The sequence below is a fragment of the Phyllobates terribilis genome, unplaced genomic scaffold, assembly GCF_046119375.1.
Source record: "Phyllobates terribilis strain yellow unplaced genomic scaffold, ASM4611937v1 Scaffold_9__5_contigs__length_417890890, whole genome shotgun sequence".
NCBI lineage: Eukaryota > Metazoa > Chordata > Amphibia > Anura > Dendrobatidae > Phyllobates > Phyllobates terribilis.
In genome coordinates, this window is record NW_027362769.1 from 221556025 (window position 1) to 221582431 (window position 26407).

At 43.6% G+C, this 26407-nt stretch overlaps 1 protein-coding gene across 2 annotated transcripts in view; it reads left to right on the forward strand.

The window, feature by feature from the left end:
* Window positions 1–26407, forward strand: part of SNX29 (sorting nexin 29) — a 564851-nt gene that overhangs the window by 490374 nt on the left and 48070 nt on the right. Inside the window, exon 21 of one of the 2 annotated variants that reach the window (XM_073647696.1) lies at window positions 8758–8913. The exons of the other annotated variant lie outside the window; for it this stretch is intronic. Within the exon in view, the coding sequence (XP_073503797.1) occupies window positions 8758–8767 (10 nt within the window). The 3' untranslated portion in view covers window positions 8768–8913. Of the gene's footprint in view, window positions 1–8757; window positions 8914–26407 lie in introns of those variants that run through there. 2 annotated transcript variants of the gene reach the window in all.

A 26407-nucleotide genomic window follows, 5' to 3' on the forward strand; every position in this document is an offset into this window, starting at 1 on the left:
GTTCTATATTTTCATCTTTTTATCTTCATTGTTTTGAACCAGTAATATAAAATTGCTTTACTGTTCACTTTAAAGGGATAGTCGACTTTGATCAACTTTTTATGCTTAACTGATCACATGGTGTCCTGCTGTCAAAATCTCCTGCGATGACCTGTTGCAGAATTGGGTAGCAAGTGTTAAGTTTCCCTGCAGCTCTGGAATTCTGCCACCAAAGTACATAGGAGATGTGGCTGAGGGATGTTAGCACAGATCTCTTTACAAGCTATGGTAGATAGGTTACTCGCTATCCCCTCCTCCTTGTCTGACCAGCTGCACATGGGTGATCCAGGATAGAAGATGCAGTGGACAAACTTTCAGTTTGTTTATTCACTGTACCTTGCCAAATCAAGATGTTTAGCTCCCGAGTGAAGATGAAGGGACAAGGATGAGGTAGAAGATGGAGGGTGGAGGATAGACATAACAGGAGAATCCTTTCTCCAGCTCTGATGCATACTTCTGCCAAGATGGCACTGACCAGAAAAAAAGGATGTGAGTAAAGAAGATAGGGTGAGTTAGAGCGAGAGAGAGAAAGGCGTGATGGGAGATTACAGCAGTAATATATGACAACATATAATACTAATGTCCAGTAGATAGCAGCAAAGGACAGCAAACACTACACAACCATCAAAATAATGGAATCAAAATGCTATTCATAAGTTCTTGTAATAGTTATAAACCCATAAGAAGATAGCTGGACAGCACATCTGGAGCTCTACCACATGAGAAATGAAGTATTTGAGCTCTATGTGTAGCTCAAAGACATGTTGAGTCTTCTAGAGACATACGCTATTTTTTTAATCATTATTCAGTAATAGACTACTTAAAGGGGTTGTCCACTACTGAACAAAGCTTACAGAATCAATTCAGAGCCCTATAGAAAATAAAAAGTCTATATTCACTTCTTATTGCTGCGCTGTTCCAATGACAGTGGATCTGCTGTCCCCAGTGTGAGCCATGACATTGAGGGCAGCTCTTACGTGATACAAAAATCAGCAGCCAGTAATTGCTAGCAGCAGTCACGTGACACAACAGTATCATGTCATCCTCCAGGAACAGCAGTGCCAACATTGGTGGAATGGCACCACTCTGGAAAGAGGTGAGCATTGACTGTTTTTATTTTTGTTGGGGCCGTGAAGGAAGGGTTGTCCAGTAGTTTACAACCACTTTAATGGTGCTCATCTTTTATTCACTCCATAACAGAATTTTTTAAAAGGTTTTTCAGCAGCAGAAGGGAAGGAAGGGAGACACAGATTCTCTACTTCGTGGGTAGGCGGAGCCCCATAGGATAGTCACCTCAGATTGGAAAATGACGACCGGCCCCTCCAGTATATAGGCTCCTCCTACTCCCATGTTCATCAGTCTTTTTATCTGAGGTCTCAGAGGATAGTCGCTGCTTCGGCAGCTCCTCAGAAGAGTTTGTTATTTTATATCCAGCGAGTCCTGGACCCCCCGTGGTCTAGAGGTCTCTAGGGGTCTCGGCGCTGCTGAGACCCCTGACCCTCCCCTGGCAGCTCTGTGTACCCCTTGAGGAGGTTCCCACTTATGCCTGCCGGCCCTGGGGGATACAGGGCGCTCCCTGGCAGAGGCGCACACCACACATCTGAGAGGGTCCCTGCGTGCTCCGCCATAGGGGGGAGCAAAGGGCCATGGCGCCACACATCCCTGAGGATCCCTGTGGCGTTCAGCCGGGTAAGTGCTCTTTGGTCTAAAGAGTATCTTTGACGGCTACGGCAAGTGTACTGCCTGTGTGTTTCTTGTCTATTTCAGACGCTGCCTTGACTGGGGAGCAGAGACGGAGGCCAGTAATTTTTATTTTTTATTTGCGCATGCTTTTTCGTTTTTGCTTCCTGGCTTCATTGAGGCAGGAAGCTCCCTGTATTTGCGCGCTTTTCCTTGCTTTTATTGACTTGCTTCCTGCCTTCATAGAGGTAGGAAGTTTTCTGCCCTCGTTTTTTGAATAAGCGCGGGCTTTGGCGGGGGGCGTGGCCTAGCGGGCGTGGCCTAGTGGGGGCGTGGCTTAGCGTCTCCTGGCTTCCTGCCGTCATTACTTAGACAGGAAGTGCTTGGTTGAGCACGCGCTGGCAGTCCCTGCTTCTCCCTCCGGCGTCCAGCGGCATCTCCTGCTCTCTGCTCCCCGTCCGTCCGTCCACACACTCAGGAGGAGCGGTCGCCGCAGTACCGGTGAGTCCCCTCTGCCTCTGGCAGAGGTTCGTTGTCAGTGCTGTCACTTCGGCTACCTATTAGGAGTCCTCGTGAGCACTGCCGCTTTCCCTCCTAAAGCTATTTACTCCACTGACCTTTTTAGGCAGCATAGTATTATAGTTGCGGTGATGTTAACCCCTTCTGAACAAGTGGAGCTTTAGGGGAAACACATGGTGTTTAAGGGAATTTCTCCCTTTGATTTTTTGCTCGGCATTTCTGGGGTAGCTCTTTTCTAAGAGTGAGCTTTAACCCTTCAGAGCCTGACGCATATATATAAAAAAAAAAAAAGTGAAGCGACACACTCAGGAGGAGCGGTCGCCGCAGTACCCCCTCTGCCTCTGGCAGGGGTTCTTTGTCAGTGCTGTCACTTCGGCTACCTATTAGGAGTCCTCGTGAGCACTGCCGCTTTCTCTCCTAAAGCTATTTACTTCACTGACCTTTTAGGCAGCGTAGTATTATAGTTGCTGTGATGTTAACCCCTTCTGAAAAAGTGGAACTTTAGGGGAAACACATGGTGTTTAAGGGAGTTTCCCCCTATTGATTTTTGCTCGGCTTTCTGGGGTAGCTCTTTTCTAAGGGTGAGCTTTAACCCCTCAGAGCCTGACGCATATATAAAAAAAAAAAAGAGTGAGTTTTGAAAACAGGCTGTGCAGCTTTTACACTTTTTTTGCCATCCTTGTTGTACATCCTGGCATCTGGTGTGGGTGGCATGTCGGATCAGGGGCCTGGGAGTGCGGATCGGTCTCCTGATCCGTTTCAGGTTCAGTCGCACGCCTCTGATACACTCAGGCCTTCTACTACATCAAGTTCAATTCTCAGTGATGTTAAAGTGGAGGCGCTCACTCGCTCCATTGATAGTCTCTCTAGTCTCCTGGGACAGTGGGTGTCAGCTAGATCACACCCAATGCCACGAGGTAAAAAGCGCCACAAGACTATGGTGGCATTGTCTCCCTCGCAGAGCGCATCAGAGGCTTCGGATTCACCAACAGATTCGGTTGATGAAATTTCTGAGTCCGAAGAGGAGGATCAACAGGATCGCTCTGTTTCTCTTTCAGGTCGTGTAGATGGGCTTATTAAGGACATGCGGGAAGTATTAGAGCTGTCTGAAGAGCCGACAAGACCGTCTAGGTCGGCCCGTCTGTATCAGAAGACGCGCCGTGTTCGTTCTACATTACCTGCGCATGAGGAACTTAACGAAGCGGTGGAGAAGGAGCGTCAGTGTCCGGATAAACGCTTCCGAGGAACGCGTTTTTTTGATGCCCTATATCCCTGTGCCAAGGAGATGGTTATTAATTGGGTTCCCTCTCCTGAGGTGGATATATCTCTGTCTCAGCTGACCAAGTCTTCCCTGCTTCCTGTTAAAGGGAGAGCCAATCTTCAGGATCCTTTGGACAGAAGATCGGAGTCAGCGGCGAAATCCATCTATGAAGCCGCAGGTCATGGTTTCCAAGCGGCCTTGGGGGCCATGTGGGCCGGTGAGGCTTCTCTGCGGTGGTTGGATCAGCTGCTTGCGGCGTGGCAGGATGGGACTTCGCGTTCAGAAGTGGAAAAGCTTTTTCAGCGAATGGAAGAAGCTATGTGTTATGGCAGAGATGCAGTACTGGACACTGCTTCAATTCTATCCAGGGCTCAGGCTTCGGCAGTCACGATTAGAAGAGCTCTGTGGCTTAAACAGTGGACCGGAGATGCGGTATCTAAACAGGGATTGCTTAGTCTGGCATATAAGGGCGGTCAGCTCTTTGGTTCAGATCTTTCGGAACTAATTGCCAAAGCTAAAGCTAAGGATGTTACTCTGCCTGGGAAAAAGGCAGTGGCATCCACAGCCAGCAGGACAGGGCCCGGCAGAGGTCTTCGGTCCATTCGGGCCAGGGGACGATTCAGTCAGCCTTCTTGGAGATTGGGTCGTCCCTCATCCTCCGGCAGATCCGTACAGAAATCTCATACTCCCTGGAAGCAACGGTCCCGTCAGGACAGACGGGAGGTTGATAAAAAGGCCATGACAGCTAAGGCTGACTGACGCCAGGGATCCCCCCAAGGGCTCTCGGGTGGGAGGTCGTCTGCTACAATTCGGGTCGATCTGGGCATCCCACATAGCAGATGCCTGGGTGACACGGGTTATGTCGGCAGGCTATTTCATAGAGTTTCATTCTCTACCTCCAGACAGGTTTCGGCTGACGGGCATTCCGTCCGTGCCAAGACTGGCTGCCGCACTGTTTCAGGAGGTCGACTCTCTCCTACAGCAGGGTGTGGTGGTTCAGGTTCCTCCGGAAGACCAGGGAAAGGGTTTTTATTCCAACCTTTTTGTGGTCCCCAAAAAGGAGGACAAGTTTCGTCCGGTGCTGGATCTCAGGGATTTGAATATTTACGTCCAGACACGGAAGTTCCGCATGGAGTCTCTCCGATCGGTGATAGCGACCCTGTCGCAGTACGATTTCTTGGTGTCGATAGACATCCACGACGCCTATTTGCATATCCCTATCGGCAGGGCTCACCAGCGTTTCTTGCGTTTCGCTATAGGTCAAGCCCATTACCAGTTTGTGGCCCTACCCTTCGGGTTGGCCTCAGCTCCCAGGGTTTTTACAAAAATTCTGGCTCCTCTCATGGCGCTTCTTCGAAGACAGGGGGTTACGATCCTCCCCTACCTGGATGACCTGTTCATAGTGTCACCCACAGCAGAGGAGGCAATAACGGCTCGCGATCTCTCCCTTCAGTACCTAATGGACTTCGGGTGGCTGATCAATTGGAAGAAATCGTCATTGGAGCCAGCACAGTCCATTCTTTTCCTGGGGATGCAGTTCGATACAGTTCGGGCAGTTGTGTCCCTGCCCCCTGTCAAACAGACGAACCTTCGTCTTCTGGTCCAGGCTATGAGGTCGGCGCTGTCAATGTCCCTTCGGGAATGCATGCGCCTTCTGGGTCAAATGGTGGCAACTATGGAAGCAGTACCGTTTGCACAATTTCATTCCCGGGATCTCCAAAACCTTATTCTGACCCATTGGGATCGATCGCTAACTTCTCTGGATCGCTCGATCATTATCTCCCGCAGGGTGCGAGAGTCTCTTGGATGGTGGTTACGTCCGGAGACTCTATCCGTGGGGAAATCCTTCCTTCCACCGAGATGGTCGGTGGTGACAACCGATGCCAGCCGGACAGGCTGGGGGGGAGTTTGGAACGACCTCTGGATTCAGGGGGTCTGGTCGCCAAAGGAGTCGTCTCTCCCGATCAACATTTTGGAGTTGAGAGCAATATTTCTCTGCCTCCAACATTGGAAGGTCTTATTAAGCGGTCTACCGGTCCGGATCCAGTCGGACAACGCTACGGCTGTCGCGTACATCAACCACCAAGGCGGGACGAGGAGTTCCAGTCTCATGTCGGAGGTCTCTCGAATCCTGGTCTGGGCCGAGTCCAAAGTTCCAGCAATTTCTGCAATTCACATTCCAGGGGTGTTGAATATGTCGGCGGACTTCCTCAGTCGCGAGCAAGTGGACCCTGGGGAATGGAGTCTGCATCCAGAAGTGTTTTCTCTGCTGTGTTCCCGTTGGGGGACTCCTCAGGTGGACTTGATGGCATCCAGGCTGAACGCCAGGGTTCCGATGTTCATGTCCAGGTACAGGGACCCGGAGGCGGTGGCGGTGGATGCTTTAGTGGCCCCGTGGGGTCAGTTCAAGCTGATCTATGCATTTCCGCCGATATCCTTACTGCCTCTGGTGATCCGACGGATCAAACTCGAAGGGGTATCAATAATTCTGATAGCACCAGACTGGCCGCGGAGGACATGGTATTCGACGCTGGTGTCTCTTCAGGCGGCACCTCCGTTTCCGCTGCCCCTTCACCCGGACTTGCTCACTCAGGGGCCCATTCGTCATACGGACCTGAGGTCCCTTCGTTTGACGGCGTGGCTCTTGAGACCGAGATCTTGACCCGTCGCGGTTTTTCGCCCGAGGTCATTGCTACCTTGCGGGCGGCCCGGAGTCCAGCTACGTCCAGGATTTATCACAGAACTTGGGAGTCTTTCTATTCATGGTGTTCTGGATCCTCAAGAAACCCGAGGGTTTTTTCCATCCCCAACTTCTTGGCCTTTCTGCAATCTAGTCTGGCCAGGGGTTTGGCAGTAAGTACGGTGCGGGGACAGGCTTCTGCTCTTTCCGCACTTTTTAGGAAGGCTATTGCCTCTCGCAGGGATGTTCGTTCTTTTTTTCGCGGAGTCGCACGTCAGTTTCCGCCACGGAGGGCAGTTGTTGCTCCATGGCGGCTTAATCTAGTCCTGGAAGCCCTTCAGCATAGGCCTTTTGAGCCTATGAATTCTGCTAAACTTTTACTACTTTCTTGGAAGGTGGCCTTCTTGGTGGCAGTCACCTCTTTGAGAAGGGTATCGGAATTGGCAGCACTTTCTTGCTTACCTCCTTTTCTGGAATTTTTTTCGGATCGCGTGGTGCTTCGTACTCGTGAAGATTTTTTGCCTAAGGTAGTGTCACAATTCCACATTAATCAGGACATTGTGTTGCCTTCGCTTTGTCCAGGACCTAAGAATCCAAGAGAGCGGGCCTTGCACTCGTTGGACTTAGTGCGGGCATTGAAGTTCTATCTTACGATCACTCAAGGTTTTCGGAAGTCGGACTCTCTTTTTGTAATTCCGGCAGGTCGTCGGCGTGGTCAACGTGCTTCCAAAGACACGATAGCTCGGTGGATCCATTCAGCTATCCTGGAAGCGTACCGGCCCAAGGGCGAGCCTTGTCCAGTTAAAGTTAAAGCTCATTCCACGAGAGCCATTGGCTCATCGTGGGCTTTTCGTCAGGGGGCCTCGGCAGCGCAGCTCTGCCGGGCGGCCACCTGGCGCTCCGTTCACACCTTTACTAAGTTTTATAAGGTGGACGTAAGTGCTTCAGCCGATGCGGCCCTGGGACGCAGGGTCCTGCAGGCGGCGGTAATTTAAGTTATCCCTTTATTTAGTTTTCCATTATTTAGCGCGGTTTGCGCTCTTGCCTAAGTTTTGGGGTATGGAAGCTTCTGCCTCTATTTCCCACCCTTAAGTAGGTACTGCTTTAGGACGTCCCACGAAGTAGAGAATCTGTGTCTCCCTTCCTTCCCTTCTGCTGCTGAAAGACGGATTTTGGTAAGAACTTACCTGTAAAATCCTTTTCAGCGAAGGAAGGAAGGGAGACACAGCACCCTCCCAGGGCAGAAGTGTGTTGTTGTGTTTCTAGATGCAGCGCGTCTCCTTTCTGATGTCGATCTTCTGGACTGGGTTTAGCGCTCTACGGCTCTCCTTCCAGTTTCGCCAGCTCTACACAGTTGTCAGGTCCAATGGGGTATGCCTAAGACTGTGTGTTTCTATTACATAACCTGTTTTCTCTCATTTCTGAAATTTCAGAAGGGGATATGTTGTTCTGCTGGTTGGTCTGCTCTTCCTTAGCTTGTGTACGGACTGATGAACATGGGAGTAGGAGGAGCCTATATACTGGAGGGGCCGGTCGTCATTTTCCAATCTGAGGTGACTATCCTATGGGGCTCCGCCTACCCACGAAGTAGAGAATCTGTGTCTCCCTTCCTTCCTTCGCTGAAAAGGATTTTACAGGTAAGTTCTTACCAAAATCCGTCTTTCTAATCCAAGCAACCTTGTTTAAGATTTCATGCCTAAGAACTCAGCAGACTGGGGCAATACGTGTATTTTTGCCATCCAGATGTTCAGACATAAAGTCCCTCATTCATCAAGATCAGCGTTGTTCATATTAGCCTTGAAAAGGGAGTGTGTCTAGTTAGAGGTGTCTGATTCTTTAAGACGTGTCACAGAAAGGTGCCTCCATGCTCCTCGCCTAAATCGTACTGGAACTTGTCGTGTCACAACCCCCCTCATGCCAAAAGTTGCAAAACTTTGAAAGTTTAAGAGTTGTGCATTCCCGAAGTCAAAATTGGTCTTTCAGCAGTGAGAACAGGGTAGAGAGTCTAAGGAATAGCTCTATTTTTCATCCTTAACATGTTCAACGAGTTCTGGACACTTTACCGGTCTCAGTCCCCAGGATAGTCGGCACTTGGCGATAGAAGAACTGTTGAAGCATTGACATCATTACTTGGAGAGCAATTTATAAATTACAAGCCAGGGGAGTAGACTAGGGCATAGTCCTGAATGGAGTAAATGGTCAAAGCCTGGAGCCGGCGAAGAATCAATAGGGAAAGTGAGAGGAATATCAAGGAACGAGGCATAAGACAAACAAGAGTTAGGAAAAGTCACAATGCACAGGAGCCGGGCCAAAGGGGAAGTAACACAGTCTGCAGGGAAAGCAGCAGACTGATGTAAGTAGGCCACCAGGCCTGAGGTCATCAGTGGTGCCAGGTGCTTCATCAGCCCATTGCCACTGACTGTTCTGAGGTAGGGAGCTGCAGCCATTCTTCGGTACTTATGGCAGGAGCTGGGTGAAGCTTCAGCTCTGTTCAGACTAGAATCATAGATTCCGAGTTTACCAAATCCATGATGGAGAGGAGAAATTTTGACTCTCCATTGTTTTCTTTTTTTTACAGAATTGAATAGAGCAGCACAGTACGCTATTGTGACCATCAAAAGCCACAGAAACCTGGCAGAAAATAACTATTCAATATATGAATAATACTTAACATGGAAAAATGGCACGTCAATTACTATGCATGGAAGCATGGAAAGGTCTAGCAGTCAGTAAAATTTGTCTAACGGTCCGGTTTTATCAAGGGACGGAACAGTGCAACAAAAATATGCTTACGCATTTTGAGCTTCCTTATCCTTTTCTTATGCTTTGTCAGTCTGGGGTCTGAAAACTAAGCTGTACACAACTTGGACTTTACTAAAGAGGAAAAAAAAACAATGTACATCCATATAGATATGGAATATGACCATAAGGGCTATACATATGTTCAGCACACTTCAATCACATAGTTCTCAGGGCCTTCTTTAATGAAGATACATTGATACTTGAGGCCCAGTGTATTTAGCAATGATTATTGTGCCCTCTTGGCTTTTCCTTGTACCAGTTTTAATTATATATTAATTAATTATAAATCTTTGTCTACTTACTAAATTAACGAGTTACGTTGCTGCTGATTTATCATTCAGTTTATAGCAATGTAGTTTAACTACAAAACACCTAGAGATCCCATGATTGACATGATGAAATATGGGTGATTTAAGCGCACCATCCAGAAATCAATAGCTGCTTCAGCAGAGTGGAAATTATGTATTACTTTTTATTGAACATAATATTGCAAGTAGTTTAGTTGTTTCTCTTGCCCATAAAAAGTATTGAGTTACTGAAAGGGTAGCATATATATATCGCAGCCTCTGCGTGGTGTAATTTTCTTCAGATATACGTACTATATGATTATTAATGTCGGCTGCACACAATAGCCAAGTATTTCATTTCTTCATCAGACTAATATAAGGAATGGCCATAACGCAAAAATAATACTCAATAAATTTAACTTTTTAGAAGACTAAAATATGCAAATATCTCTTCACCATATAATAGATTGTCATTGTAACGCTGGTGGGTGTTGACCCACTGCACCACGTCCCATGCTGACCTTGGAGGGGCGTGACTAGGTGTCTACCAGGTCTCCCCTCGGGCCTCTGATGGTGAGGATAGGGTGGGCTGCCAGTAGACACCAGGTTCCACTCCAGTGCAATCGGGGACTGCAGCAGCTGACCAGAGGGTACGCGTTACAGGAGTACAAACACATGGTCTAACAATCCAAGGTCAGGGCAGGCAGCACAGGTTCGATAACGTACGTCGGGAGCAGAGGGGTCAGACAGGACGGGTGAGCAAGCCAGGTCGTTAACGGGAAGCAGAATATGGTGGCATGCATAAACTAGGTGCTAGCAAGCTAGGAACCAATGTTCGAGAGGAGCTGCCTAATATAGACTCTGCTGGCATGTGATAGGCCTGGTTGCCTAATCTCTGCAGGATACAGCAGGGTTAAATTCCTGAAGAGACGGGCTATGCCCCCCTAAGGCCTAATGGAAGCTACATGCTGTTGCAGCAGTGCAGAAGAGTGCTGCAAGAAACAAAACTCAGCGAGCCGACCTGACGTGAGAAGCCGCCCGGTGACCATAGTGCGTAGGGCGGCGCTGAGGAGGCATGCGAGTTGCTGCCGTGAAAGTCATTTACTTAATTGACTTTCACCAAACAAAGAAAATATAAAATGCAAAGAGGATATATCTCTAATGAGACCCAAGAATAACTTTCTAAGGCTATGTGCACACACAGAGTTTTTCTTGGCGTTTTTGGAGTAGACAGTGAGTGGAAACTGAGCAGAAACTCTCCAAACCTCAAAAACCTGCAAGAGTTTCCAGTTTGTCAGGGAACGCTTCCAGGTGATTCATTACTTACTCCAAATCTTTCAGGAATAATCCAGTTTATTTTTATACAAACAACGCGTTTCGGCTATACATAAAATTAGCCTTCATCAGGTAAAATCATAGTTGTCTTTTAAGGGTACATTTATATAGAATAAAAAGAGGAGGAGGAACTAATCCAACCCCTCAATCAATTTTCATCTATTTAAAACACATGTGCACTTCTAGAAGGTATTAAGCAGTTAATTAAAAGTGAACTCTATATTGATTTAGAAAGGGGAAAAAAAAAATCATCACTATATATTGTTCTTTCCTATTCAATAAAAAAAATTTTCTCTATAAAATTATTTGTCATATGACTCCATTTACTATCCTATTTCCTACTTCACTGATAAGGGAAAAATATAATACCGCTAAATTTTGGGGGTTAAAAATCAAAGTCTGCAAACCTCGTAAATGAGGTAGAGGGAGAAAAGCTAAAGAGAATAAAAAGAAAAATTAAGCAGCCAGAGACTCTAACTGCGAGTGGCTCAATGGAGTAAATACACAAGTATTGTAGATATGGGGAAGCTAAATGTATGAGTTCTAATCCTGGCCGATACTGGTTCATCTATTGGTGATAAATTCGTTATACCTTAGAATTGGGAGAAATATTTTTCCCTTATTGGTGATGTAGTAGATAAGATAAAAAATGGAGTTCTTAATATTGATGACATCGTTATATTCTAGAATCGGGAGAAATATTTTTCCCTTATCAGTGAAGTAGTAAAGTCATATGGCAAATAATTTTATTAATTTTATAGAGAAAATTTTTTTTATTGAATAGGAAAGAACAATATATAGTGATGTTTTTTTTTGTTTGTTTGTTTTTTTTTTTTCGTTTTTTTTCCCCTTTCTAAATCAATATAGAGTTCACTTTTAATTAACTGCTTAATACCTTCTAGAAGTGCACATGTGTTTTAAATAGATGAAAATTGATTGAGGGGTTGGATTAGTTCCTCCTCCTCTTTTTATTCTATATAAATGTACCCTTAAAAGACCATTATGATTTTACCTGATGAAGGCTAATGTTATGTATAGCCAAAACGCGTTGTTTGTTTAAAAATAAACTGGATTATTCCTGAAAGATTTGGAGTAAGTAATGAATCACCTGGAAGCACTCCCTGACAAACTGGAAACTCTTTCTTGCACTTTCTGACGAGTCTCTTGCAAGGGAGCTCGTTTTACCTGTTTTTGAGCTGCAGGCCAGTAGATCCAGAGGACTACTTCACTCCCTAAAGACAGGGTTACATGCTGGATAACAAGACACCACAAAGGTGAGAGCAATTTTTAATTCTAATTCGATATTACTAAAATACTACACTTAGATCTGCGCCCCCCCTTTCTTTTCTCCTTTTTCTTTTTTTATTCAACCTCAAAAATCTGGAGTTTCTTTTCACTTTCTCCTTTGAAAAATGGCAAAAAATGTCTCTGTGTTCACATAACTCAAGAAGTGCCTCAAAAGATGAACAAAATGTACGGCACTGTCAATAGGACTATGAACTTACCTGTTTCTGCTTAAAAATCCAAGTCCAGAAATTTTACTTTTTTTTTATAGAGCTTAGTAATTTAGTTTTGCTTAAAAAAACTAGCTTTTTAGAATGTTTTTATGTCACTCAACTTAAAGGGAACCTGTCGGTAATTTTATGCTGCCCAAACTAGGGAGAGCATAGATCAGAGCCTGGATGTACAATCACCGCCAGGTAAGTATGTTTTTCTATTAAAAGCTGGTGCGTTTGTGAGAAGATATTGTTTTGAGAGCCAGACCGGATTCATAGGCAGAGAAGAGACTAGTCTGGCACTAACCTCACCCAGACTGCACCTCTCCAGTTGATTGAGAGGTTTCTCCTTATGCACATTGGGAGTCAATCAACTAGAGTGGTGCGTGGAGAAGCCGGCTGGAGGTGGTTCTGGACTTTTCTCAATTATTCCTGTGGTCCCTTGTCAGATCTTTAAATTATGGACCCAATTCATTAAGATGTTAGTTGAGAACTCTGCTCTACAACACTTTAAACATTTTAAAAAATTTGCAACTTTTGGCATTTTTATAGCAAAGCAGGTGGAGCATGGGACGGATGGATCATGGCTAAGGCACCGCGTCCAATTCACTAAAATGTATGCCACTTTAGTCGCGTAATTTTGCCATAAATGTACTCCAGTCATTGGCAGGTGCGTACAGCACTTGATAGAGGCACACATCACTTTTAAGATGCCCCTAATTTATTAAGAGGCACACGTATCTTACTCCTGCCCCCCCTTTACTGAGACAGGCATGTACAATGAATCAGGTCTGGAGCTCAGCATTTCAGAGAAGAACATACCTGGCTGCAGTTGTGCCTCCAGGATTTGATTCATGCCACTTGTGGGTTTGGACAGGTTCCCATGAACAATTGGTGAGGGTAGTGGTGGCACAGGGTAATGGACCAGTAAATAACATAATCTTGTTGCATACCAATATGCCTGGTATATGAAATCTAAAACTAGACAAAAATTCTTTCTATATTCCAATATAAGATCACTTATTGTCTCTTTAAATTGGCCCCATCTTGACATTCCCAGATAATATACCATAAATGTCTGATAAGTTTGGGTCCCAAATCTGGATCGACAACTACTTCTCTCCCTCTTTTTCCTAGTGAGGCGGATTGTGGCCGCTGCATCCAAGAAGAGAAAAAATGGAGAGGGCTGTTCACGTGTGAAGCTCTATCCATCCACAACTATTGAAGTCACAGAAAAAGCCAAGCACACTTGCTCAACTGAACCTAAATGGAGAGAGCTGCACACATGTGTAACCTTTTCTCCATTTATTCTCCTCCGGGATGCAGCATCTAGAGACTCCTTCACCAGGTGTGTACCCTGTTCTGAAGAAAAATATGACTCCCGGTGAAGGGACCTTTATGTATTACCCACTGGGCAGTGTAGAAACATGCCTTGTTCACCAGGAGAATGGAAACACCCATTTGTCAGTTGGTTCATGCAGGAACAGAGTTCAATGGAACAATGTTCCAGAATTGTTAATTAGGTATTGCTTATTATAGAATCTAAATATTTAATAAAGCTGCATGATTAGAGATCAGACTGATTCTTTTTGGGCACAGTCTGACGGTCCTATAAATCAGACCAAGATCGAACCACAATGCAAGAAGTGGCTGGCGGTTCTCCCGACCCCAGCGTTACTGCTGCATCTATTGCTACGCAGCTGTCACGCTCGTTACGGAAGAGCTGCTGATCAGTCCATGCATTGCAGTCCAATCTCAATCCGATTTGTACGGCTATCTGACTGGATCCTTACAGCTTTGTACAACCTCCTAGACCTCTACTGGTACATACCGTACTTCTATATAACTCCAGTATTGAAGAAGCCATAGGGACCCTCCACCCCCATTAAAATCAGTAGGCTACAAGCAGTCAAATATTTTGGGGTTAACATCTCGGCCTCCTATAGCACTCTATACTCATCTAACTTTCCCCATTTATTTAGAGAACTTAAGGGCCTTTTAACCAAATGGAAGTCACTAACAATTTCACTAATGGGAAGAGTAGCAGCAATTAAACTGTTGCTGCTCCCCAAACTAATGTATTTTTTCTAAACCCTCCCAGTCAAGGTCCCTATGGGTGAACTTAAGTCCTTACAGGCTAGCCTTATTAGATTTGTCTGGTGTGAGAAACATCGCAGAATATCTAAACAAATTTTGACTACACATAAACATAATGGTGGCCTGTCGGAACCGAATATTACCAAATACTACTGGGCTACTCACCTACGTAGAATACCTTCTTGGGTCTCACTATGGGCACACAACAAATGGACGGAAATAGAGAAATTGTGGTTGGCTCCTGTCCATCCAAACTCATTACTTTGGTCGCCCCATCCCATTAAACGGACAACCCCACGTTGAGGCCTCATCCAGTTTACTAGGGATATTTGGGCAGCTTGTAGGAAACGTTTTGGTCTAGCCTCATTAAACTCACCAATGGTCTCATTCATATATTAGCCTCGAATACCTAATCGCTCAGATCCGGTAATGGTACATCCCTGGATATCAGCAGGCCTTTTCAGACACCCAGACAATGTGGATAGAGATACACTGGAAATCTTATCATTTGACAGCATCAGTACAAAATACTTGATAACAAATCGGTAATATTTCCAATACCTACAAATTAAACATCTAGCCTCAACCCTCTATAGCTCTGCAAAAGTATCTAGACCAACTGAATTTGAAATGATATGTAGGAGGAGTCCTTCAACTAAGGGTCTAATTTCTAATACAAGTATATATGGCATCCTTAATGCTCCTCAAGACAATCCCTTTCCCAAGCACTCCAACATGGCTAGGTGGGAGAATCTGCTTAACGGGGATATCTCACCTCGGTGTTGGCAGACCATTTGGAATAGGATGTCTAAAACATCCATATGTACATTGTGCAATGAGAATCAATGCAAAACAATAATGTTTTGGTATCATACTCCGGAACTTTTGCATAAAATGGACCCCGTCTTCCGAATGTCTGCTGTCGCTGTGGCTCCTCGGGAGCTTCTCAGGTTCACATTTTTTGGTCCTTCACATTGATTGCAGGGTTTTAGGAGGCGGTCAGATCCCTTCTTCAAAGAGTATTATTTACGGATATCCCCCTTGATCCACTTATATACCTGCTCAACGTTACCCCAAAGGGAATGGGTAAAAATTATTTTAAATTACTGCTCCACCTACTAATAGCGGCCAGATACTTGATAGCCCTGCACTAGAAGAAGGAAGTCCCCCCCCCCCCCCCTATCCTTCCCTTCGGGAACTGTTGAGTTGAATTTCTGATATTAGGAGGATGGAGTATATGTCAGCCATACTAAATGATAAAGTGTCTCTCTTCGACACAATCTGGGCCCCTTGGGATTACTCTTGGGCTCAACATAACTGTTGACTAGTTTACACATCCTTACCTCCTTCTTTCCCCTTCCCTTACCTTTCCGTCTTATGTCTTTTGTCTGTTCGTTTGTAAAATGTAAGTGAATACTTTTTTGTTGTTACTGAAGGTTGGAAATAGTACTCATTGGCAGTAGGAGGACCTCAGGGAGTTGAGAGGATGGTCCTGATTTTTGGGCCTGTCTCAACCCTGAACTTATCTATCGTGTCATCTCCATTTGCATTCAGCTTTAGGTTAAAGAGGGTCTTCCTAGAAATAGAAAAGTTTATATTCCAACATTTTTTTGCAAATCTGCAATGTGATGTCTGTTATATTGTATACTTTATTATACTTTAATAAAAATTACAGTTATATAAAAAAAAATCCGTAGGCTAAATTGTATAAAATCCCTTTTTTACATACATACATATGGTTAGAGTAAATATAAGTGGCACTTATGTGTAACTTTTTAGAACATCATAATATTTCAGCTGATTCTCCAGATTGGCCTTCAATAATCATAAGAAATTGTCTTCAAAGATCATAACCTAACTCCAGCAGATAATTTACAGAAAATTCATTTTGTTATCGGGGTCACAAGAGTACATCTAAAAAAAAAGTCATATAATACATATTTTACATGGATTATTTTACAGTTCTGTATGTTCAGTTGATGTTTTCTTATATTAAACCTTCAACTGTTCTAAGTATCGTCTCTGGCTGTTTTACAAACTAATCACAATTGTACTAATTTTATTTCTTTCCGTTTTTTTGTTGCTTTCTTTTACTGTATTGGGTTGTCTGGTGCAAAAATCCATTTTCAATTACTCTATTTGGTAATTTTGAGTAAATGGGTTATTCCAGTGTACAAAAACAATTACCTTTCTACTGAATAGGTTACAATTATTACATTGCTTTGGGATTACAACCAGTTTTCTGGTTTCACATTTTTTTATAGTACAGCATAGAAAAATAAATCTTTTTATTACCATGAAATTTGTTACGAGTCCGGATGGTGGAACCTCTGTGCTGCGGTGCAAGGAGGGACCAGAGGGGCGTAACTAGGTATCAACTCGGACTGACCAAGGTCGTACGGCGGCTCAATCGACTCCGTGACCAGGGAAGGACCGATCAGAGGGACCAGGTGCTACTCTGGGGACCGACCTTGTAAGAGAGCAGGTGACTACCACGGGTCAGAAGGCAGGGACTGACTGGTACAGCAGATGAGCACGGCAGGCAGGCTGACGGGTGATCCAGGCAGACGGACAGGCACGGCAGGTAGCAAGCAGGAGCCTCTAGGTAGGCTGTCAGGCAGGCACGGCAAGTGACGGGCAGGAGCCTCTAGGTAGGCTGTCAGGTGGTCACGGCAAGTGACAGGCAGGAGCCTCTAGGTAGGCTGTCAGGTGGTCACAGCAAGTGACAGGCAGGAGCCTCTAGGTAGGCTGTCAGGTGGTCACAGCAAGTGACAGGCAGGAGCCTCTAGGTAGGCTGTCAGGCGGTCACGGCAAGTGACAGGCAGGAGCCTCTAGGTAGGCTGTCGGGCCGGAGAGTGTCCTTGGCTGGCGGAGACAGGTAGCAGGTGAAGGCTCCGGATTAGCGGACTGGCCAAGCCCATAGACAGACTGGCAGACTGAGCTGTAAGCAGACTGTCGGGCTGGACGGATAGTCAGAAGTAGAGTGGCAGACTGGGCTGGTAGTCAGGCAGGCAAAGGGACCTGAGGGCTGAAGCAGAGATTAACACACAAAGCTACAACCTTGCACGGGCACCTCCATATTGGAGGAGGTGCCTTTTATAGGGGAAGTCCTCCGGCCATTGGCCGGGGACTTTTTAGGATGGCGCGCGCGGCCCCTTTAAGAGGGAGGGAGCGCGCGCGCCCTAAGCACAGAGCTGGGCAAGCTGCGTGCACCAGCAACAGCTGCAGGGAGGCCAGAAGATGCCGGACCGCGGCGGTAAGGAGGACGGCGTCTCTGCCGGGCAGGAGGCAGAGACGCCGATGCTACAAAACTCCAAACTTATAAACCTATGATAACCAGTAAGCCAAGAAGATCCTAAAAGTCTGGTTAACATATGACTGCATGTAGTATTATTGCATTAAAGGGGATGTCCCATGTGGGACATTAGTGGCATAGCAAAAACATATGCCATAAATATCCAATAGATACTCATCTATCTGAATGGAGAGACCAGTTCATATATTGTTGGGTCTTAATGGTGGGATTTTATCTATTATACATTTGTGGCATATTCTGTCAAAATAATTAAGTTATAAGATGAGAATAATAAAAAAGACTAATGTATTGTACACACTGTGTGCAGAATTATTAGGCAATTGCATAGTTTGACCATATCATAATTTTTATGCAGATTTTAGAACTCCAGGCTGTATAAACTTGAAAGCTTATTGGATGAAGCATATGATGTGATGTGTATTTGTGTAATGAGGGAGGGTGCGGCCTAAGGGCCTTTATCAAGGTGTGCAGAATTCTTACAGTAGGCAGCTTGTTTTTCTCAGGCAAAATTGGCCAACAAAGAGATTTAACTGACTCTGAAAGGTCAAAAATTGTTACAATTCTTACACAGGAATGCAACACTCTTGAAATTGCTAAGATATTGGGACATGATCACAGAAACACCAAAAGGTTTGCTACAAATAGTCAACAGGGTCTTAAATATGTGTTGAGAAAAAAAAGTTGCTTGTTAATGGCCAAAGATTTGAGAAGATTCAAATGTGAAGCGACCAGAAGCCATTATCCTCCAGTGCTGTCATATTCCTGAACTGTAACCTCCCTGGAAGCCCAGAAGTACAAGGTGTTCAGTGTTCAGAGACATAGCCTAGGTAAGGAGGGCTGAAACCCGACCACCAATAAACAGAAGTTGAAACGTCAAAACTGGTCCAAGAAATATCTGAACACCGATTTATCAATGTTTTTTTTTGACTGATGAAATGAGAATCACTCTTGATGGACCAGATGGATAGACCAGTGGGTGGATCAGTAATGGGCACAGACCTCCACTTCCACTCAGACACCAGCAAGTTGGAGGTGAGATACTGCTATAGGCTGGTATTATTAAAGATGAGCCAGTAGGACCTTTTCAGGTTGAAGATGGGCTCAAAATCAACTCCCAAACCTTCAAGCAGTGATACAGGGAAAAGTCTCCATCTTTCAAGAAAACCATGATTCTTAAGTCATGCTTCATCACATGCATTGAAGCCTTCACTGCTTGGCTGCAAGTAAAGGGCTTAAAAATAAAAGAATAATAGCATGCCCCCTTCCTCACCTGACCTAAACCCTATTGAGAACTTGTGGGCCCTTCTTAAATGGGAGATTTTCGGTGAAGAAAAAGTCACCTCTCTGACCAGTGTTTGGGAGGCTGTGGTTGGTGCTGCCCAAAACGTTGATCAACAACAGATCGGTCAACCTGCTATATATAATATATATACAGTACAGACCAAAAGTTTGGAGACACCTTCTCATTTAAAGATTTTTCTGTATTTTCATGACTATGAAAATTTTACATTCACACTGAAGGCATCAAAACTATGAATTAACACATGTGGAATTATATAGTTAACAAAAAAGTGTGCAACAACTGAAAATATGTCTTATATTCTAGGTTCTTCATAGTAGCCACCTTTTGCTTTGATGACTGCTTTGCACACTCTTGGCATTCTCTTGATGAGCTTCAAGAGGATGTCACTGGAAATGGGCTTCCAACAATCTTGAAGGAGTTCCCAGAGATGCTTAGCACTTGTTGGCCCTTTTGCCTTCACTCTGCGGTCCAGCTCACCCCAAACCATCTCGATTGGGTTCAGGTCTGGTGACTGTGGAGGCCAGGTCATCTGGCGTAGCACCCCATCACTCTCCTTCTTGGTCAAATAGCCCTTACACGGCCTGGAGGTGTGTTTAGGGTCACTGTCCTATTGAAAAATAAATGATGGTCCAACTAAACGCAAACCGGATGGAATAGCATGCCGCTGCAAGATGCTGTGGTAGCCATGCTGGTTCAGTATGCCTTCAATTTTGAATAAATCCCCAACAGTGTCACCAGCAAAGCACCCCCACACCATCACACCTCCTCCTCCATGCTTCACGGTGGGAACCAGGCATGTAGAGTCCATCCGTTCACCTTTTCTGCGTCGCACAAAGACACGGTGGTTGGAACCAAAGATCTCAAATTTGGATTCATCAGACCAAAGCACAGATTTCCACTGGTCTAATGTCCATTCCTTGTGTTCTTTAGCCCAAACAAGTCTCTTCTGCTTATTGCCTGTCTGCTGCTAGAACTCTGTGTGGCATTGACCTGGTCTCTAATCTGAGCTGCTGTTAACCTGCGATTTCTGAGGCTGGTGACTCGGATAAACTTATCCTCAGAAGCAGAGGTGACTCTTGGTCTTCCTTTCCTGGGGCGGTCCTCATGTGAGCCAGTTTCTTTGTAGCGCTTGATGGTTTTTGCAACTGCACTTGGGGACACTTTCAAAGTTTGCCCAATTTTTCGCACTGACTGACCTTCATTTCTTAAAGTAATGATGGCCACTCGTTTTTCTTTACTTAGCTGCTTTTTTCTTGCCATAATTCAAATTCTAACAGTCTATTCAGTAGGACTATCAGCTGTGTATCCACTATACTTCTGCACAACACAACTGATGGTCCCAACCCCATTTATAAGGCAAGAATTCCCACTTATTAAACCAGACAGGGCACACCTGTGAAGTGAAAACCATTTCCGGTGACTACATCTTGAAGCTCATCAAGAGAATGCCAAGAGTGTTCAAAGCAGTCATCAAAGCAAAAGGTGGCTACTTTGAAGAACCTAGAATATAAGACATATTTTCAGTTGTTTCACACTTCTTTGTTAAGTATATAATTCCACATGTGTTAATTCATAGTTTTGATGCCTTAAGTGTGAATGTACAATTTTCATAGTCATGAAAATACAGAAAAATCTTTAAATGAGGTGTGTCCAAACTTTTGGTCTGTACTGTATATATATATATATATATATATATATATATATATATATATATATATATATATATATATATAATGTATGTATAGATATGTGTGTGTGTATATATATGTGTGTGTGTGTGTGTGTGTATATATATATATATATATATATATATATATATATATATATATACTGGTGCTTCTTACAAAATTAGAATATCATCAAAAATGTAATTTCATTACAAAAAGTGAATGTCATATTATATAGAGTCATTACAAACAGAGTGATCTATTTCAAGTGTTTATTTCTGTTAATGTTGAGGATTATGGCTTATAGCCAATGACACAAATGTCATTATCTCAGTAAATAATAATAATTAACAAAAAACACCTGCAAAGGCTTCCTAAGCATTTAAACAGTCCCTTAGTCTATTTCAGTAGGCTCCACAATCACGGGGAAGACTGCTGACTTGACAAATGTCCAGAAGGCAGTCACTGACACACTCCACAAGGAGGGTAAGCCACAAAAGGTCATTACTAAGGAAGCTGGCTGTTCACAGAGTGCTGTATCCTAGCATATTAATGGAAAGTTGAGTGAAAGTAAAAAGTGTGGTAGAAAAAGGTGCACAAGCAACCCGGGATAACCGCAGCCTTGAAAGGATTGTTAAGAAAAGGCCATTAAAAATTTGGGGGCGATTCAGAAGGAGTAAACTGCTGCTGGAGTCATTGCTTCAAGAGCCGCCACCACACAGACAAATCCAGGACAGGGGCTACAAGTGTCGCATTCCTTGTGTCAAGCCACTCATGACAAATAGACAACACCTGAAGTGTCTTACCTGGGCCAAGGAGAAAAAGACCTGGACTGTTACTCAGTGGTCCAAGGTGTTGTTTTCAAATGAAAGTAAATTTTGCATTTCATTTGGAAATCAAGGTCCCAGCGTCTGGAGGAAGAGTGGAGAGGCCACAATCCAAGCTGCTTGAGGTCTAGTGTGAAGTTTCCACAATCAGTGATGGTTTGGGGAGCCATGTCATCTGCTGGTGTAGGTCCACTGTGTTTTATCAAGACCAAAGTCAGTGCAGCCGTCTACCAGGAAATTTTAGAGCCCTTCATGCTTCCCTCTGCCGACAAGCTTTTTGGAGATGGAAATGTCATTCTCCAGCAGGACTTGGCACCTGTCCACACTGCCAAAAGTACCAATACCTGGTGTACACACAACAGTATCACTGTGCTTGATTTCCAGCAAACTCGCCTGACCTTAACCCCATGGAGAATCTATAGGGTATTGTCAAAAGGAAGATGAGACACCAGACCCAACAATGCAGACGAGCTGAAGGCTGCTATCAAAGCAACCTGGGCTTCCATAACACCTCAGCAGTGCCACAGGCTGATCGCCTCCATGCCATGCCACATTGATGCAGAAATTGATGCAAAAGGAGCCCGACCAAGTATTGAGGGCATTTACTGAACATACATTTCAGTAGGCCAACATTTCGGATTTTAAAACATTTTTCAAGCTGGTGTTATAAAGTATTTTAATTTACTGAGATAATGACTTTTGTGTTTTCATTGGCTGTAAGCCATAATCATCAACATTAACAGAAATAAACACTTGTAATAGATCACTCTGTTTGTAATGACTCTATATAATGAGTTTCACTTTTTGTATTGAAGAACTGAAATAAATTAAATTTTTGAGGATATTCTACATTTGTGAGAAGCATGTGTGTGTGTGTTTGTGCGTGTGTGTGTATATATATATATATATATATATATATATAATATAATATGTGTGTATACATGTAGCTTTTTTTCTGTACTCTACCCTTAAACAAACCTAAAATTTGTGCAATTAAATCTAGTATAAACTGTTTCATGAGAAGCCAGCTCCATATGCAGGCCCACAGTAGTTGAAGTGAGATGTTCAACAAGCGCATATTGATATAATGATCTGTCTGGCATTTTAGGCCATGTCGTGTATATTACATAAGTGCTTCATTGTATCTTTAATGACTTTAGAATTTTAATGAAAAGCTGGAGCTTCACTTTAAATATCCCAGCCTTTATTACTCACCAGAACATCCTGAACACTTATCTGCTTAAGGATATTTTATATTCTCACCTTAACAAAGTAACTGGGTCATCTGCTGTCTTCAAAAAGTGGCTCACCACAGGGATGTGTCCAAATGTACTGCTATCATGACATGATTAATGCAATTACATTAGCATTAGCTCTACCTGGCACTTTATCTATTATCTCATTGAAACCTCTTCTAACACCGAGATCTGTAATTCAAGCGTGAATATCTAATAGGCCAAAAAATAATTGAAATTTCTGGCGTTTTCAAAGCCACAAAAAAAAATTCTTAAATCTGTAATTTGGTTTTGGAGAAACTCAAACTTGGAGAAACTAGTGGTTCTGGGAAGGTCAAAACTTAAAGGGGTTCGCAGGAAAATAAAAATATATATCTAAAGGAATTGTAGTTATAGATAAATTCCTAAATACTTATAAATTCATAGTAATTTTGTCCATGAAGGTAATCACTATAGAATTAAAATGGTTTGGATTTTTACACTGGCAGAAACCTGTCCTAAAATTTTAATAGGACAAGTGCATGTGACCATGCTCAGTAGGAATCTGTGCCCCCTCCCTTCATGTGTAGAAAGATGTAGGAGGAGTGCTGAGGTCCCTCACACTGCTGACAACCCTATCTTTTTAATCTATTACTGGAAATACCAGAGATGCTGAGGTAAGAAGAGGCTGCTCACACATCTGTCTACCTTGAGTATCTGATCAAATACTGGAGTTACCAGGGGTGCTTAGGTAAGAAGAGACTGGTCACACTGCTGTCCACCCTGTGTATGTGATCTAATACTGGAGATTCCAGGAGTGCTGAGGTAAGAAGAGGCTGCTCACACTACTGTCCACCTTGTGTATCTGATCTGATACTGGAGATTCCAGGAGTGCTGAGGTAAGAAGCTGCTCACACTGTTCTCCTCCCTGTCTATTTGATCTAATACTTGAGATACCAGGTGTGCTGAGGTAAGAAGAGGCTGCTCACACTGCTGTCCACCTTGTGTATCTGATCTAATACTGGAAATACTAAGTGCTGAGGTAAGAAGAGGCCGCTCACATTGCTATCCACTCTGTATACCTGATTTAATACTTAAGATAACAGGTGTGCTGTGATAAGAAGAGGCTGCTCACACTGCTGTCCACCTTGTCTTATTTGAATGTCAATGGATGGTATAGGTATCTTCAGGTCACAGCAGAGGACTTTCTACTCCACATGCTCACAAGCACCTGTTCTAAAATCGTAGGACAGATTTCTCTCAGTGTAACAAGCCAGTGGCTAGTTTAATTTTATAGTGATTACCAACCTAGACATGACTATTCTTATTTGCAAATCATAAGTATGTGGGAATTTATTCATAATGACAAACTTTAGTTTGTTATTTTTTTCTGTTCCCAGAGAAACCCTTTAAGGTGCCTATACACCTGAAGCCAAATTCAGTCTTCCCTATATAACTATCTGAGTATGGACTGACACTTCAGGACTGCCACGGGTGTCCTGACCCAAACTCAACAACCTCATATATGTCTATGAGGCTGTTGAGTTTGGAATCAAGAGACCTGCAGTCAGTTTGGAAATAATGGTCTGTAGTCAGACCGTGTTTCATGGATGTATGAATTCAGTCTGGTTGGCTGAATGAGCATTCATCTCTCCCAACTAGCCAATACTTTTGAAGCCTTGGTTAAGCACTCATGTGTTTTCAGTGGGGAGAGCAGAGTAAGCTGCTGCAGATTCATATGGCAGCTGGCTTACCCCCTCTTGATATTATCTGTTATGGAAAAGTCTGTATGCCCGCTTACATATTAGATTGGCTACTATTCCTTCCAAAATCGGAGGATTTGGATGACCTAAATCGATATTCCCATCTTATACATTTATGGCATATTGATAGGATATGTCATAAAAATGTAATAGATTCGGGTTCCAGCGGTGGGACGCACATCTATCTTGGAGGGGTGGTGTGGAGATCAAGTGATTAGGCCTTGAGCACAGAGATATTCACTTTTGTTGCACTTGGAGCGCAGTATGTGAAATCTCTGCTTGTAATACTAGTTGATGTTTCTTCATAGTCTTTTCTAGGGGCATACCCTTTCACCCATTCCTCCAAGATCCTGTCAATCACAGCTCTGCAGCGTCTGAGAGTGCTAGATCAGTTGTTGAGCTGTGATTGACAGCATATTGGAGCGAGGAGTAAAAGTGCATACCCTCAGCGAAGACTCTGAAGTTGCACTACCAAGAAAGATTTCACATATTGCTCTCCAGAAAAATAAATCTAAGTATCTCTGCAATTCAGTGACGTAGCACAAAATAGAGAAAAGCGGCAGAATCAGGGGAACTTAGGGATTTTTACAAGGTATTTATCTCAATTTGTTTGAGCAAGTGACAGATCCTCTTTAATCTGCAAATTATGGAAAAATGGAAGAAAAATTGTATCCCTAATTATTCAGCATCAAGATTGAGCACCACACGCAGAAATCCCAGCACTTAAACACTTTTTCTGCTATCAATGAGGTTCTAGAACTTACTATCTAAAGCTCATTTATGTATCTTGTGGGCTGGAAACCCCTTTTATTTAGAAGGTTACACACACTGGCTTGCAGTTTTTATTGAGTACATTGTTACAGCTCTCCTTCATTCTCCTGTACATATACATTGATTTATGCATCCCATGGAGTGATTTCTTCTCACTGCTCCAGGGGATATCCCAAAACTGCTTAGAGTGCTGATGTACCAAGTGCTGCCTGCGCAGCACATCTGTGTTATTGTCATTGCCCTTGGATACAACGCCGCATGCTATAAAATGTAACTGGCAAAAACAGATTGCTTACAGAAAGATAAAGTGATATCATTGATGCAAGTTGCAGGAGGCGCACTCAACTAATGGGCAACCTGTTCATGAAGAGGTCCTCCTAACGTAACCAAGTGACTGAGGAATCACCATTAGCCAAGGTTTTATGGTATACAGTGAATAAAAGGATACACACCTCTGATAAAATGCCAGGTTTTTGTCATGTAAAATTTAATCATATCAAGAAGAATCTCAGAAAATGTTCCACCTTTAATGTCATCCATAATCTGCACAATTCATATAAAAAAACAAACTGAAATATTTTTTAGGTGGAAAAAGAAAACCAGAACCGAAATAATGTGATTGCGTAAATATGCAAATTGTGTCTTCAGAGAACAAGAGGACTAGAACTCTAGTGCCACCTATAGGAAGTAGCAATCCTAAAAGTTAATATCGACTCTCTAACGAGCCTTGTCACATGACTTAGGGTAAAAACCAAAATATTATGCTATGCAACTTGATCCACATCTGTCTGCAAAAAACATCTCTGGACCTGATGAAGGTCAGAGTCAATGACCAAAACGTTGTACACTCACTTTTGGATTGCAAATAAATTTCCTACTATCCCATATCTATATGAGTGCCTCGTTCTTTAAACTAGGACTTTTGTTTGAAGTTTGAAACTAGTAGCAGCAGAAGCTAGAAGGGAATTATGGAGACTGGCTATTTGGGAAATTAGGAAACTTCAAAGCTTCCACCATAAATTCCAAATTTTTGGCACCAGTGCAGGACATAAAAACTAACTTGTAGAATTAGCCTCTAAACTCCATAGCAAAATCATCAATTAAACTGTTTTTCCAGGACTATTATATTTTTTTTACTATGGGTGTAAAAACTAACAAGCAGGTAGTTGCTTACTTCCCACAGTTAAAGGGAACCTGTCAGCAGTTTTTTAGTAGGTAGTTGCTTACTTCCCGCAGTTGAAGGGAACCTGTCACCAGTTTTTTAGTATTCTAATAAATGCCACCACCGCAGATGATTACATTGGATCCTGACTCCCCCTGTACACCTCAAAAATCCCTTTTGATTTGGTC